General features: G+C 39.9%; 1 protein-coding gene across 4 annotated transcripts; it reads right to left on the minus strand.

Moving 5' to 3' along the window:
• Positions 1 to 418: 418 nt before the first annotated feature.
• LOC141378919 (L-selectin-like) lies at positions 419 to 16,439 on the minus strand. Of its 4 annotated transcripts, XM_087241541.1 has the most exons (8): positions 14,754 to 16,439; positions 14,310 to 14,664; positions 14,049 to 14,217; positions 9,214 to 9,478; positions 8,749 to 9,105; positions 8,325 to 8,657; positions 6,820 to 6,914; positions 419 to 3,507 (listed from the first exon to the last, which is right to left on the minus strand). In XM_087241541.1, exons 4-8 carry the CDS (start codon positions 9,251 to 9,253, stop codon positions 3,370 to 3,372), a joined length of 963 nt encoding a protein of 320 aa, XP_087097667.1. In that variant the 5' UTR covers positions 9,254 to 9,478; positions 14,049 to 14,217; positions 14,310 to 14,664; positions 14,754 to 16,439; the 3' UTR covers positions 419 to 3,369. The 4 variants fall into 4 exon arrangements, with proteins under 4 accessions (XP_087097667.1, XP_087097668.1, XP_087097669.1 ...); XM_087241543.1 differs by lacking the exons at positions 6,820 to 6,914; positions 14,754 to 16,439 and having other exon boundaries at positions 3,052 to 3,507; positions 14,310 to 14,488; XM_087241542.1 differs by lacking the exons at positions 9,214 to 9,478; positions 14,049 to 14,217; positions 14,310 to 14,664 and having other exon boundaries at positions 14,754 to 14,808.
• Positions 16,440 to 17,202: the final 763 nt, after the last annotated feature.

The raw sequence follows: 17,202 nt of genomic DNA on the forward strand, positions 1-17,202 counted from the left end.
GCGGTAAAATAATGAATAGAAAGGCTGTGGTCAAGTAAATAAATAAATAAATTTAAAAAATGTGACTGCTGAGAGCAACAGATTCTAGAGCTAGGGAAACCGGCCCTTGCGGCCAAAAAACAGACCGGCCCACTGGGAATTCTCCCAGTCCTCCCGATTAGCCAATCCGGGCCTGCCTTCAACTATCATGTCATTGATTTAGTTCAATTTAATATTATGGCCATTGACGATGCTTGCTATGCTCAATTTCAAATTTTACTTCACAAGAATAGTGTTTTGCATTTTAATACAAGCACTCAGATAGGCCATAAGAACTGAACCTATAACTTTACCTGCTCAAAGAAAGCACACTACTTGAATATAATAAACAAAAGGCACAGAAGACAACAGGAGCATTTGGAGCAAATACACAAATTCAGTTCAATTCATCTTTATTTCTACAGCACTTTTACAATGTAGATTGTATCAAAGCAGCTTCACATAAAAGTTCCAGTAAATTGAAACTGTGTCAGTCCATTTTTCAGAGTTGAAGTTCAGTTTGGTTCAATTCAGTGTGGGTTAATTTTCACTGCTGAAAGTCCAAATGTAACTCCGCTGGTCCTACGCCACCCAACCCGCTCCGAGCTGGGATCGAAATGGCAACTTTCCGCATGGGAGTCGATTACTTTAACAAGGAGGCTAAAGACCATGGCCTCTAGCATCTGTTGCTAGAGCACGTTTAGAGGTCAGAGGAGTGAGGTTTACCTACACAGCACTTACTAGCTGGCCTCCGTTACACTCACCCCCCTAAACCTCACTCCCATCCGGGTCACGGCACCAATGTAACCCCGCGGGTCCTACACCACCCAACCCGCTCCAAGCTGGGATCGAACCGACATCTTTCCGCATAGGAGTCGGTTGCTCTAACAAGGAGGCTAAAGACCATGGCCTCTAGCGTCTCTCGCTAGAGCACCTTTAGAGGTCAGAGAAGTGAGGTTTACCTGCACAGCACCTACTAGCTGACCTCCGTTACACAAACACTGAAAACCCTGCAGTTCTACAAGTTCAAAACCAAGCAAACCAGTGGCAAAAGTGACAAGGAACAAACCTCACCAATTGACAAAAGTGAAGAAAAAAGTGAGAAAGTGTTTTGTAAACAACAATCCCACTTGCTTTTTGATTGTTGTTGAACGAGATCTTTCAGTTCAAGTTTACTTCAGAAGTTAAAAAAAAATGCTACTTAAATGAGCAGAAGGTAGGGAAGTCAGTGTGATGGGGAAGACTGAGGGCTTCATGAATCAACAATGTGTAACTATTGAACTCCCTAGTAGTGACTTCTCTAAAAAGAAAAGATTCCTCTGACTTCTCCAAATTCCTCCAATTGCTGTAACTGTCACTGTTCATGGATCCGTGTTCTCCTTTTCTGTTGCTGTGCCTGTTGCATAGGTGTGTTTGTTTACCCTTTCTTTGACCGCATACTTATCAATCAGCTGACTCATCAGTGCGCACAGCTGCAGCCCGTTACTACTGGCTATATAAGACCCGGCTGTCTACCTTCAGGCATTCAGTCGTTCATGTTGTTATTCTGTGTTTCAGGTCTCACCCTGTGGTCTGTGGAGAGTGACTTTTGCATGCTTATGCCTCTGGTCTTGCCGGCTATCTACAAGTCATGTTATCTGTCTGAACCTAAGTTACTTTTTACTTGCAATTGGATCTAGCTTTCCCGTCTCTTGTTACAGTAACAGCGCACATTACAAGGGCACTGGAAACAGGGCTCTATGTGGTCATGCTGTTGCATCTCCAAATAAAGACATAATAATCAGGAGTTTAAGTCTTCTCTTTTTTTATATTATTTAGGGAATATTTTAGAATCAGAATTGGTTTTATTGGCAAATGTGCTTTACACACAAGGAATTAGATTTGGCTGCAGAGGCTTCCAGTGGTCATGAAGTGACAAGAAACATGTAGCAAAAAAAAAACAAAACGAAAATAAATATGAGAAAAGATGACAAACTTTGTACATGAGAGAAATGTACATGTACAGAAGAGAAAGAGAAGAGCAAGCAACCGTCATCTGTCAGTGACCCATACTGACTGATAATACTTATTTTTAAATTTAGATGCACACACACACACACACACACACACACACCTGATTTAAAGAAAAAAAAGTTCTCAGGCACTGGAGCATTTGAAAGTCATATCTGTAAGAGTATGCATGCAGTGTCAATCAGCTGATATAGACACAGCTTTTAAATGCTCCAGTGTCCATGTGAGCGCAGTTGTAAACTGGCGATTATTGGAGCCAATCCCAGTTATATCTGTCGGTTGCATGATAACAATCTGCCACTTAGCAGTGCTCCAAATGCAAGTGGGAAATACTGCTGTCATCAGATATTTATTAATTTAAGTACATTCCTGTTGAAGTCTGGTATTTCTAACAGCACTACCAGTACCGTATTATGAACACCTAACAACTGCAGTCGGAGAAAATCTGAAGCAGCGCTTCTCATAGGATATGAAAAGTCACTCTCTTGAATAATTATTAAAAACTGATGTGTCATCATAGTACTCGCAGATGTATGCTACATCACTAAAAGTGATGCTGCTGCCCCATGTAGATGTTAAATCCAGAAGTAAATGGGGGAGAAAAGCTTACAATCAGCCAGTTATTCCCTATACAATTAAAGCAAATTAATTGTATTATAATTAAACAATAGTTTAGTTATTCATTTATTGGTTTTCTTTTTGGCTTAAGTTAACTTATGTTTAACGCAGCAGATGCCCTTCCTGCTGCAACCCATCTCTGGGAAACACCCATGCACTCTCATTCACATACATACACTACAGACAATTTAGCCTACTCAATTCACGTATACCACGTCTTTGGACTGTGGGGGAAACCGAAGCACCCAGAGGAAACCCACGTGAACACAGGGAGAACATGCAGACAGAGATGCAGACAGAGATTAATTAGAGATTTTAGTCTAATTAACAGAGACAACTCTCTGCTCTCTGCTCATAACACATAAACAGAGGGTTGTGCAGGCAGTAAATCACTGATTCAAGAATGACTCAGAAAGTTATACATTTATTAGTAAGCATAAAGGGAAGTCTGAAGCTGAGACTAAGGTTTGTGTACATGTCTTTAGCTTTATATATTAAAGAATTATTGACTGTGTTAAAGTTGAAAATTTAATAGGCAAGATCAAGTTCCATTTATATATCGATGACAGTGTCTGGCCACTAGATTGAGACAATAATATATCAGAAACAAAATGGATGTTACCACATACAGAACTATTAAAGTGACAGTTTAAGTAATATTTCCAGTTCATTAAAGCAATGTTTTACCTTTGCTTTATATGATTAATTTTTTTATAAAGTGCATTAAGGAGTGTTTTTACATTTATTATCTGAATTATCTACAACGGTGTTCTCCAGATGAAACACCTCTTCACCGTCTCCATTTCTCCAGTTTATTGTGCTTTCACTTTCCAGTCCCTTGCCTTTTAATTTTTCAGTGATCTGGAAAACAAACAAGAAAAGATCAAAATAAAATATAGACTTAGTCTATTCAGCTCAGAATGACACAAAAACAGCAGTACAGATTGTTGGTGATAGTTTAATTTATTTTTAACCATTTAATTGAGGGATCACCAATCACTTTCATAGTATTTTTTTTACTACAGCCAACAATTGTTTAGTCACACACATTCTTCAATAAGGAAAGAATTTAATTCAGATTTGAGAGTGGGAAAATACTGACAGAATTTAATGTTTGGGGTATTGAATTATCCCTTAAAGGAGCCAAAGTCCACTTTTGGAAGCTGTTTGGACAAAACTGAGTGTAGGTATAATGTGTCCACTGTCACATTAGAGTGATCTAAACACAACAAGTTTCTTTTTTTTCCCCCCTGATGTTAAATTAGGATCTAAATCCCAGATATCTTGAGGCACACTGCAACGTGACGTAGGAGTGCAATTTATTGGCGCTCACCAAATTATTAACATGTCTCCATAGTAGTGCGTATAAACATGTTCACAGAACAGCATTTGCGAAGAAACTGGGATTAAAAGATCTGTTCCAACTCTCTGTGATCAACTGCACCTCAACAATGAGTTGTACAAGATTAAAACGTTATTAAGACAGTGCATATTTGTAATAAAGAAAAGACATAGAGGCTATACGAGGCTGAGTAGACATGCAAAAATCGTGTATGTGATTACCAGGGTTGGGGGATGTTGACCAATTTGGCATCATATGATGTCTAATGTGAAATATCGTGATGACGATCGTTTGCGGGTGGGGGTGGGGAGGTGGGGTGCGCGAATGATTGGTTAATTTCAGCCGTCAATCACAGAGTCAATGCCTTCTGCCTTCAGATGACAGAAGCTACAACCGTGAAAATGTGAAGCGCCAACACAATCTCTCGGCAATTCGTAACTTTTTCATTTAGTGGCTAATTCGTATGAATTCGTACGATCTAATTCGTACCATTTAGTACGATTTGCTTATCCCCCAATGACGGTTGGGGTTAGGGGTGGGGTCAGGTGCCACGCCTCCTTTTTAAAATCGTACCATTTCGTACGACTGAATTCTTACGAATTCGTACGAATTAGCCACTAAACTGGCAAAATGTAAAATACTTACGTTTTCTCGTGAGATCAGGCTGGAAGCGCTGAAGATGAGAGAATGAAAATAACACTGACAGATTTACCAACAATTACTAATAATGGCACATCTTATAAGTGATCATGTGCTGAATGTTAATCCACCATTTACACTTTTCCAAGAGTGGATAAAAGACTACCAGTGGCTTCAAGTCCGTCATGAAAATGACTAAAGCCATTCACCGTAAAGTCTGTGGGACGAGGTTTGCAGGTAACAGCGTTTGCCACTGAATCTACACATTTTAAGCATGATAGGTACTGTATAATCCTTCATTTAATCCTCACGATGCCGTCAGCCATGCAAGCGGTAGCTGTATGTAACATTTAACACAGCTCATGAAAAGACCGTTATTGCTTTTAAAACGACATGCAAATAATAGTTATATATCAATATAAATGTGGGGCAAGGCAATGGATCGCGATGCCCGCTCAGCATGGTGAAGTTTGTTGGCCATCAGCGATGGTCGATGGAATTGTCAATTGGCACAACCCTAGTGCGTACTGAGAACTTTGAAATGGCATTTGTGTGGGACACATCTTTGCAGAAAATCATGCATCGTTGTGTCATTTGCTTGAATTAACTCCACCACAAATACATCAAGTAAACTTACTTGCAATATTTGACTCATAAACTAAAAAAATTATCCTGAATCTGCTTCAGTCGTTCATGTCTCTGTCACTGTGCTGTTTATCTGACTTGACACAGTACCGATTTGCCGTAGGACCTACACTGACATGCACGTGGGAAGAACCACCTAATTTGCATTAAAGACATAGGCTACAAAAACAGCTACGCTTTGCTTTGAGCTCAACTTTGGCATACTTTGGAAGGTATAATCTGATTTGTCTTTAGAGATAAAACTTTACAGACACATTTGGTGACATCAAAGACTTCTACATCTTGTAAAAGGGGTAAAATTGGTGCTCTTTAAAGGTTCAGGACACCCCGGAGAACTTTTTTTTTATATTAACAGATGTGTGTGTGTTGAGCATCAGTTAAGACAATGTTAGCACCTGTCAGCTTTAATTGTGGGGAAAACTGGATAATTTTTGAGCTTTTGTCAGCTAATTGCAGCTTCCGGTTTTAAAATGATTTTTGGGGCGGGATCAAAATCGGCGACGTAGCGCAGAACTGCAAATGCAATGATGACGCGTCGGTTTCTCATTATTATTCATAGCGGAGTTTTCTTATCCTATGAGTAGAACCGGCTGCTTAATTATTCAAGAGACCTGCCAGACCTGCCTGTGTCAAGCCCGAGCTGAGAGACATGAAAACCACAGCACAGTATTTAGCCTTTCATGAAGGCTCATATGCGTTTGTTTCCATCATCCACGGGGTTTGTTGCATGTTTTTCCCCGCGATCTTGTCAGGGCCGATCATACAGCAAAGCTGTGTGCGTGCTGCTAGCATTTTTGTCGCGAGAGCAGCACGAAAATTAGAGAATGGCATTCTCGCCATGCTGCTGTGTTTGCCTAAATCCTCCAGATTACCAGCAGGGTTAATGGTTAAAATAGACGGGTCAGGAGACCTGCTGCACTGAGTCTGCTGGATACGGGGATTGAGGAAGAAGTCCTCATTTGTAGTGTTTACATGAACACACTTATCTTTATAATGATATAAATTGTGGTTGTCTGTATATGAAATTACGAATAACAAATGTAGCAGGGCATTAAATCACTGTTTATTTCTTTGCATTTTAACTTTGTAAACTATAAACTCATGCGTCTCCTCTTTGTGTCTCATTTTGTGAGCTAACTGACAACAGCAGTTATTTGCTCCCCTTCTCCCCTGCTGGCCACGCCCACTCCTGCCCGATGCTCGCGGAGCTCCACGCCCATTAATCATGCATCTTTTGAAAAAATTCTGAAGTAGACTTTAACAGAAAGAGGGGGTGTCATGGCCCTTTAATGACAAGTGGTTTTAAGTAAAGATTGTTAGTGTCCTGTCGATTTAAGACCTGCAACATTGTCACACATCCATTTCTGTCTTAACAGTTTACTTTGTCACCTTTGATAAACAAATGCTCTTATATGTATTTCTTGAGTGGTTTTGATAGTTATAGTTTGATCCTATGTGAAAGATAACCTATTCCTTTAATAATGCTCTGATTAACAGGTGTTGCATTGTGGCACTAGAATTTAAAATTGCTAATTTCAGTCACAAACCTGATTCAGAATGGCAGTCTGTAGTGAAGGGTCTTTTGATGTGCATTTTCCATCACAGGATAATTTCAGTCTCACAGTTTGCTTTCTCTTGTTATCTAGTGAAATAAACACGTTGTCATTTTCAACACGGAAAAGACATCTTGCAGACTAATGTTTTTGAAATGTGTGACTGTTTGTTTCTGACAAAAGGATAGCTCACTGGGAAAAAAAAGAAAATTTACTCACTCTCAAATGGTTTCAAACCGTTATAACTTTCTTTGCTGTGCTGAATACTAAATAAGATAGTTTAAAGGAAGGATTGTAACTGTTCACTTTCATAGAAGAAAAAAAAAAAATACTATGGCCCAAGAGACACACAATGTCACAAGACGTTTATAATAGGTTAGATTTAGGTTGCCACCATCTAAGGACAATATTATTTTCATGTCCAATAATGACGTGAAAGGATGTTGATATTTTGTTGGTTTTAGTTTGTGTTGGAAAGCTACCAAAATACAACATTGAGCATCTTAAATCAATGTCATATTGATGTCACATACTAACATTTGTTCGTCAGGTATGGTAACCAAAATCCAATGTCTGATAGATGTCATACTGATAGGGTCCACACAGACATGGTTCCCGCTACATTCATTTTTCAAGGTGGGACACCACGGCAAAATTCATCCCGCCACGACTACATTACAACTTCTCATTCAAAACATTTAAGTTATGAGTAAATTATAACAGAGCAAACTTTTCTGTAACCGGAGTAGTGCTGTGTGTCATTTGCTTAACCCTTTAATGTTACGTCCTGACTGACTGACTTACAGGTGTGTCATGCGTGAGGCCAGCAAACACGACGTAAAGCCGTTTCACTTTATTTCAGAACACATTAATACCGCTCTGTAGCTCTATTAAAGACATTCATAAATATTCCTAGCAAATCTAATAAATGCTGGAGACATAAACGCACTAAATCGCACTTCAGCAGCATTTATTTGAGAGTGCACAAGAAGATCTGCGCGCTCTTGAAGCGGCCCAAATTTGACGGGGCGTGAAAGAGGTTTTGTGCACGAGCACAAAAGAGATTTGCATGCTGTAGGATATTACATAAATGCGATCTCGTCTTCTAGTACAGCACTTTTACGACATTTGTCAATGAAATAACACTACAGGTAGTTGGCAGATCTGTGTAAAAAAAGGCCTGCCGCCACAGCTGGAAAAAAATCCTAGAGGAAACACAGAATTGATATTTTGTTGTTTTAGATTGTGTAGGAAAGTGACCAAAATGCAATTTCTGTCAGACATTGGACATTGACGTTGGCTTGACATTGAGTTCTAATGTCAACCTAATTTTTTTTAAAAACAAAATGCAACGTCCTACGATGTGTACAACATCAATTTGTACAGATTTCCATCTTTCTTCAAAATATCTTCGTTAGATTTCAGCAGACAGAAACTCCATCAGGTTTGAAACAGTTTTCAGTTTTGGAAGAACTATCCCATTTACTGGTTAAACTCACCTCCATAGCAGATAAAAGGATGCAGGACATTACAGCTTTCATGATTCCACTTCCCAGAATCAGTTGTTGACATGCTGACACAGTCAGTTCCTACTCTCTGGTTTGGTTGACCTGATGCCCAGTATCTGAATCTGAGATCCCACTGATCAGACCATTCCCAAGGGTCTCTGTAAAGACCAAACCAGATGTAATATCCTTTCATAATAGCTGCATTTAGCTGGTCATTCTCTGCAGAGCTGTGGATGGTGGGCAGGTCTGTGTAATACTGTCTGCAGTAACTCTGAGCATCTGTCCAGCTTCTAGCACTTTGTATCATGTAATATGTAGTATTTTCTGTGAAGAAAATTAATAAAATAATTTATTCTCTGCTTTTTTTTCCCAGTTAAACTGCAGAATAATACAATTAAAATAATGTTGAACTCACTATAACACACAAAATATCGCCCATCACTGCATAGCCTAACAATCCAACTGCCGGAATAAGTAGCTACACAATATCCATCATCATTTGGCATTCCTGAAGCCCAGTTGAAGTACTGAGAAGAGTTTTCTCCATTCGACCAACCCCAGCGTTTCTCTGTCCCACTCTTCAGTCCAATCCACACTGATCCACTGTATCCAGCACCCACTGAATGTATCAGCCTGTTCACATCATCCATGTTGTCTACAGTAGCCAGATCAGTGAAATTCTCTCTGCAGTAACTCTGAGCATTTGACCATGACATCTGCAGGTTTATATATTGATACTGACGAGAAACAGCAGCATTGCTCCAAGAGAGCCCTGTTGGAAAAAAAAAAATCAAAACAAAACCCTGGGTTATGAATAATTTTGAGCTTGATTGTTTATTTACATATATCATAAATACAGATTGCAGATGACTAAACCAACCTGACAGCAGCAGCAGCAGCAGCACAAACAGACTCTCCATGACTGCTCACACAGATCTTTTCTACTGAATCCCAATGAGAGATGGCAAAAAATATTTCCACATCACAATGCTGTAAGTAGGGTGTGTTGAATTTAATATATTTGATTTATAATTTCCTAGCTTCAACAGTAATAAAATATGAAGTAAAACAAAATCTGTATTAGTGTAATAACAAGTATTTACTTTGTATTGTATTGATACCAAAATCTTTACTATCAATCAGCCCTGAAATACATATTTCCCCCAGAATTATTGTGCTGTTATTGCATCGCATTCCTTCTGTTAAGTTCACATGGGCGAATCTGGGCTCACTTCACTAATTCACTCACTAAGCCCTGACAGCTAAATGAGTATTTTTGCATGACTTTCTAACATTTATATATTAAAACAGAGTGTAAATATCAGATGCCTCATAACCTTTCATTTATAAACTATAAATCTTGATATATAATTGGGTAACACTTTAGAATAACTATCCATTGTAACTAGTTAATAGACCATTAATAAACTGTTAGTTAACACATTTTAAATGACTTGTTAAATAAAAGTTAATAGTTTGTTAATTATTTACAACTGTGCCTTATAGATGAGCAATGGATAACTTACTAGTTAGGATAACTTGTTAGTTGACAAGTTGTAAATGACTTCTTAACTGTATTTTAATGATTTATAACTATACCTCATACATTATTAAAAGATCATGAACAAGCTGTTAGTAAATTACTTAATAAAGACTTGTTAAGTATCAGTTATGGTGTGTATATGTTATTGGGACGTTATTCTAAAGTTGCAGCTATTTTTCATTTATTAACTTTTAGTAAATAAGGAATAGTTGCAACTTTAGAATAACATCCCAATAACATGCTTAAGCTAATAACTAACACTTAACTATTATATTTGCTCACACTTTACAGACGAGAGTTGTTGATCGTTTGTTAACCATCTACTAATACCAGAGAATCTTTGTAGAACTGCAAATGGATGGAATAAGTTCAAGCTACATAAATTTGATGTAATAATTAAAATATAAAATGTTTGTTTCTAAACCTTGTTCCACTTATAGGCTTTTCTGTGTGCTGTGTTTTACCAAAGAAACTCCACAGATTAAATGTTAAACATTGTGTTTAATGTATAGAAACACACAAACTGAACCATCGCATGGCAGTACAGCAGTATGCAAGAATACAAACCCATGATATGCAACATGAAAACAAAATAAATAAAAATTTAAAATTACACCAGTGGTCTAATAAAAAAGTTTCACTGGTGTTATTAGATGGTGAACAACTGATCTGTAAAGTGTGAGTAAATATAATAGTTAATTGTTAGTTATTAGCTTAAGCATGTTATTGGGACATTATTCTAGTTTCAATTATTCCTCATTTACTAACAGTTAATAAATGAACAATAGCTGCAACGTTAGAATAACATCCCAATAACATATATACACTATTAACTGATACTTAACAAGCCTTTATTAAGTTATTTACTAACAGCTTGTTCATGATCTATTACTAATTGATTAGGTATAGTTATAAATCATTAATATACAGTAAAGAAGTCATTTACAACTTGTTAACTAACTGCTTGTAAGTTATCTATTAGCCATCTATAAGGCACAGTTATAAATAATTAACAAACTATTTACTTTTGTTTAACAAGTCATTTATAACTTGTTAACTAACAGTTTATTAATGGTCTATTAACTAGTTATAACGAATAGTTATTCTAAAGTGTTACCTATAATGGATATATAATTGTGGCCAGAAGTGAAATTGTAGTTTCTTACCTCAAAATAGTTTTTGTCCAGTAAATCTTTACAGAGGCTTTCGGCTCTTGGCTTTCCGACTAGAGCTTAGTCTAATGAATCCCTGGCTCTCATCTATTTGTTTATGCAATGTTTTGATAAACATTTTAAAGCTTATAGCTACCAATCAGAGTGTAGTTCTCCATAGACCCTTCAAGAACACATTTGACTACATTTAAATGTAATGCACAAGTTCATACGCTTTGTTCCACAACTACACTTTGAATATTGTTTAAACTCCAGAATAAGCTTCAAAATGAGACAAGGAGGTTCAGTCTGCACCATAACATTATATTCTCTGAAATCTAAAGTAACATATACACATTAAAAGCTCTTTTTTGATAAAGCATGGCTTGTTTTGATATTCAAAGCACTCATTTTCATTAAAGATATTTGCATGTTGTTGCTTTTCTTGGTCTAATGGGTCACGCAAAATATATTTTGACTTAGATTGAGATTGTTCTAATATATATTTAAAAAAAAACATCTTAAAAAACTGTATTACCAACTAATTTTCAACCCATCTAAAAACATGCTATAGGTAAATCAATCACTACACATAAGCAAATGTAAGTTTTTACATTTGTATAACATATAGCATTTCCAAAAACGGCATGTTTCCAACACATGATGTAAATAAAGACAACGTTCGAGGTTACAGAAGTAACCCTTCGTTCCCCGAGGAGGGGAACGGAAGTGCCATAGAGTGGATTGATTGAAATCCACGAATGGGAGATTCGGATCAGAAGCTGCTTGTCTGGAGAGTATTGAACGGGCCAATGAATAAATATGAATTGGCAGGGTAAGCTTGCGCAATTATCCCAGCATATAAGCACACCTGGAGCGAGCAAACGCCATCCTTTTAAGCTGAAGAGACTTTCAAACAGCTAAGGGACAGTCATTATGGCGACGGAGTATGGCACTTCCGTTCCCCTCCTCGAGGAATGAAGGGTTACTTCTGTAACCTCGAACGTTCCCCTTCAGTTGGGGAACTTCAGTGCCATAGAGTGGATTGATTGAAATCCATGAATGGGAGAAGTATAGAAAGCGCCATAATGACTGCACCTTAACAACGCCCCCGATGAGGGGATAGTCAAGCAAGCGTGACGCACCCACATCATGGGAGGCGCGGTCCTCCAACGTGTCCCTGGCCCTAATTTATCCTACTTCAACAGAAGTCTTACGGATTTAGATATATTTTTTGGGAAGTCGTGAGCATCTAGATAATTCTAGGAAAATACGACAGTACGTTGGGAGCGTGCAATCTCGATAGGGAGGACGCTGCGGAGGCCATCCATTACCCAAGGGGGGATAGATGGCAAAATTTACATATGGACTAGCCCAAAAAAGGGGGAGTACTCATAGCAAAAGAGTGGTTAGCGGAGAGGGAAGACACGGGTCCGCCCAGGGGGGGTACCTAACCGTGGCGGAATAAGCATATGGGATCGCCTAGTGGGGATCACGCATAGCAGGCACCTATACCCAAAACGCGGGCTGACCAGCGGGCCGACCTACAACGTAGTGGACCAGCAAGTGACTCCTCCGCTGAGTCAGTGCTGCGACTCGAATAAGCGAGTGAAATGGCATCCACAATCCAGTGGGATAATCTTTGCTTTGATACGGCACTTCCCTGCTGCTGACCGCCATAACAGACAAAGAGCTGCTCACATGATCTAAAATTCTGAGTACGGTCCACATAAATGCGCAGAGCGCGAACTAGACAAAGTAAAGAAAGTGCTGGGTCTGCCTCCTCCGGGGGCAGCGCTTGCAGGTTCACAACCTGATCTCTAAAGGGGGTGGTAGGAACCTTGGGCACATAACCCGGGCGGGGTCTCAGGATGACGTGAGAGTAATCCGGCCCGAATTCCAGGCACGAGTCACTGACCGAAAATGCCTCCAGGTCCCCGACCCTCTTGATGGAGGCCAAAGGGGCGCAACTAGCAGAACCTGTTCCTCGTCCTCCCTGACCTTGCACAGTAACTGCGCGAGCAGGCTCACTGGGGGAAACGCATACTTGCGCATGCCCCGAGGCCAGCTGTGGGCCAGTGCATCCGTGCCGAGAGAGAAGAATGGAAATACGCGTCTTTCAGGTCTATGGCTGCAAACCAATCCCGAGGACGAACGCATTGGAGAATGCGCCTCTGCGTGAGCATTCTGAACGGCAGCTTGTGCAGACAGCGGTTCAAAACGCGCAGATCTAGGATTGGTCGTGACCCACCGCTCTTTTTGGGTACGATGAAGTATGGGCTGTAAAACCCACTCTCCATCTCGGCTGGAGGAACTAGCTCAATTGCACCCTTCGCCAGGAGGGCAGCAATCTCCTCTCGCAAGACAGGGGCAGACAGGGGGTTGACCCTGGAGAAATACAAGCCCATGACCTTGCGGGGGGCGTTTCGCGAACTGAATCGCGTAACCGAGTCTGATTGTGCGTATGAGCCACCGCGAGGGGCTGGCCCGCGCTAACTAGGCAGGCAGAGCCCTCGCTAATGGAGTCATTGCTACAATCGCTGACGTACCAGCGGTGGGGCAGCGCGGAGTGGGTGTGCTGATTTGGGAAGCGCAAGGGTCCCGTGGAAAAGCTGGAGGAGAGCGATTCGCTCTGGCTCCGCACCTTGACTCCGGAGAGGGGGCTGGAGGGCTGAGGGAAGGGAGACCGTCCCCCAGCGCTCGTGAGCCACTGGCGAAGCACGTAGAATCTGCGAGCCGGAAGGCAGCACGTCCCGGACTGGCAGAATTCGTGCTGTCACATCCGGGGCATGGAAAAAGTGCTCTTTGATTGATGTTTTGGTGGCACTGAAAAGTACCGTTGTAATCGGGGCCCCGCCCTCCAGCGGGGAAAGAGCAAATTTCCTCTTCTCCGGATGGCCTGTCTCAGGGACGCTTTGTGGTCTGTTTGCCGGACTTAAGGGCGCCCTGGGCAGGGGGGGCTGCCTGCTTTTTTTTTGACAAAGCGAACAACACCGCTCTTGAGTACACGCGCGACAACACAGCTGATCAGAACACGCGCGACAACACCGCTCTTCAGTACGTGCGCGACTTCAGTGGTCGTTTTCTGCAGAGCTGTGGATGGTGGGCAGGTCTGTGTAATACTGTCTGCAGTGACTCTGAGCATCTATCCAGCTTTTAGTCATAAGTACCATTTTGTATGTAGTGTCTTCTGTCATGAAAAATAAAAAAAAGTATTAGTTCTGAGCTCTTCTTTTCCAGTTAAACTGTGGAATAATACACTAAGATGAACACAGAACTTACACTGACACAAAAAATATCGCCGCTGATTGCATGGCATATCACTCCAAATGCCGGAATTAGAAGCTACACAATATCCATCATCACTTGGCATTCCCAAACTCCAGTTAAAGTACTGAGAAGAGTTTTCTCCACTCGACCAAACCCAGCGTTTCTCTGTCCCACTCTTCAGTCCAATCCACACTGATCCACTGTATCCAGCACCCACTGAATTTATCAGTCGGTTCACGTCATCCATGGTGTCTACAGTAGCCAGATCAGTGAATCTCTCTGCAGTAATTCTGAGCATCTGACCACGACATTTGCAGGTATATATAGCAATACTGACGAGAAACAGCAGAACTGCTGCAGAAGAGCCCTGTAAAAACCAACATGTTAAACCATTTATATGTGTAATTATATGTGTAAACCTCATCATAAATCGAGATTACAGATGACCAAACCAACCTGACAGCAGGAGCAGCACAAACAGACTCTCCATGACTGCTCACATAGAACTTTTCTGCTGGTTCCTAACGAGAGATGAAAAAGAAATATATTTCTGCATCACAGTGTTGCAGAAAGAGCATGTTGAATTAAATATATTTGATTTCTGAGAACTATTGAAGATATTTTAGGGGAAATCCAAAAGCTCCTTTATCCACTACAGACAGCAAGGTTCCCAACTTCTTAAAAGTCCAGAAAAATACCAAAAAGCATCCTCAAAACAGACCTTATGTCTTCAGTGATTCAATCAGCATATTATAAAGCTACAAAAATGATTTGTTATGCACATAAAACATAAATAGCATCTACATTCAAGAGTTTCTCTTTTTTAGTGTGGGTATAGTGTGCGCACTGCATTCAGGAGCACAGTGCACTATAGTTTGAACTAATCCTTTTCTTACTCTGTTAAAATAGTTGGGTTAAAAATACCCCAACTATAGGTTATTATAGCACCATCCCAACTCTGGGTTATTTTTAACCCAATGCATTGAGTTATTTAATTTAACCATATGTATTGGGTTATTTTGATTAAATGTTCTGTTCTCCAATCTTAAAAACAACTTACCTACAGACCTACACATGGTTTAGGCCAGGTGTGGGCAAACTTGATCCTGGAGGGCCAGTGTTCTGCATAGTTTAGCTCCAACCCTATTCAAACAGACCTCGCTATAGAGTTCAAGTGATCTTGAAGACACTGATTAGTTTGTTCAGGTGTGTTTGACTAGTGTTGGAACAAAACTCTGCAGGACACCGGCCCTCGAGGATCAAGTTTGCCCATCACTGGTTTAGGCACATACAAAATGCTCTGAAGCATATTTTAAAGTATGTTTACAACCTTAATGGCAGTCAACCTTTTAAATATTTGTTTTTGCTACGCTCATATACAGTTTAATTTATGTATATCTGTCTTTTAAACAATCAAACACAGTAAATCAATTGTGGCCAGAAGTGAAATTGTAGTTTCTTACCTCAAGATAGTTTTTGTCCAGTGAAGTGAAGTTTATTTATAAACAAATTTCGAGAGGATCACGTGCTTATTGTTGTTCACAGCTGTTCCAACTTTAGCTAATGACTGATTATCCTATCAGACGATCCTTAACTCACTATAAATAACCAGACTTTTCTCATCTCAATATCTTCGTCTTGAAGAACCCCCCCCCACCCAACCCTACTTTCCCTCCTTTCAAACGGGCGTCACGGTGGCCAGCGATTCGCGCTGTTGCCCACAGCAAGAATGCCCCTGGTTTAATTCCTTTCCAAACCAGACAGCATTTCTGTGCGGAGTTTGCTCGTTCTCCCCGTGGTCGCGTGGGTTTTCCCCGGGTCCTCCGGTTTCCTCCCACAGTTCAAAAACAAGCATTCTAAACAATTAATCCAAATACTTTAGCCAAACTCTGAGTACACCTTTCAGCATCCATATCTGACACTTAGCTACAACAAGCAAGAGGGGGAGTCATCGAGATCTACCGGAGCTCAAACTCCCCTCTCGCCTTGCAACGGGAGGGAGCCCAGGGCTCGAGGATCTTACAAGCTCAGGGCTCTCTCCCGGGACAGCACGCCAAACTAGTTTTATTATCAATCATCAGCTAAGTGTGAACTCTCGAAATCCTTTTTATTTGTACAGTGAGACTTGCCCTACAGTTTCTCCTGTCACCTGATGAGGATGCTGGATGTAAGAGACTGTTGTAAACTGATGATGTTATATTTTACTAGAGTTTAGGTGGACGAGTGCTTAATCTAAGAAATCCCCTTGCTCTCATCTATTTGTTAACGAGGTGTTTGACAAATATTTTAATGCATAAAGCTACCAATCAAAGTGTACTACTCTCTAAACTCTCTAGCACATTTTACTACATTTAAATGTAACGTATGATCTCTCATGCACTTCCCCCCAACATCAATTACACTGAATAACTTTTAAACACTTGAATGAGCTTTAGAATGAAACAAGGAGGTTCAGTCTGCACCATTACATTACATTCTCTGAGAACAAATGTATCAAAAAATGTAAAATTAAATTTGTTTAATAACAAGGCGTGAGATATTTTAATATTCAAAACACTCATTTTCATTAAAGACATTTGCATGTTGTACATATGTATTACATAACACATTGCATTTTTTTACATAATGTATTCCATAAAACATTTCCAAATACGTTTCCAGCAGGTGATTTAAATAAAGAGCACACATTTTGAATAAACTTGGAAGTTGCTGCACAAGTGTGTTAATTTAATATATAATGTGTGTGAGCATATATTCAGTTTCATTGTATATATTTTAGCAGTTGTATGTAATCTAAACATGTGGTATGCATGTAAAATTCAACACATTTAATTTCAAAGCCAAAGTCTGTTATCAAACTGATTAGGTTTGATTAGGTCTCACTGAGATGTTTATTGTTTTGTTT

Source organism: Danio rerio, chromosome 2 (assembly GCF_052040795.2).
Source record: "Danio rerio strain M-AB ecotype USA chromosome 2, GRCz13ab, whole genome shotgun sequence".
NCBI classification, from domain to species: domain Eukaryota; kingdom Metazoa; phylum Chordata; class Actinopteri; order Cypriniformes; family Danionidae; genus Danio; species Danio rerio.

Coding starts and splice junctions, on each gene's coding strand:
- LOC141378919 (XM_087241541.1), bottom strand. CDS start 9,253: ATGGAGAGTCTGTTTGTGCTGCTGCTGCTGCTGCTGTCAG. Junction 9,106..9,213: donor GCTGCTGCTGCTGCTGTCAG/GTTGGTTTAGTC, acceptor TTTTTCCAACAG/GGCTCTCTTGGAGCAATGCT. Junction 8,658..8,748: donor GCGATATTTTGTGTGTTATA/GTGAGTTCAACA, acceptor TTTTCTTCACAG/AAAATACTACATATTACATG.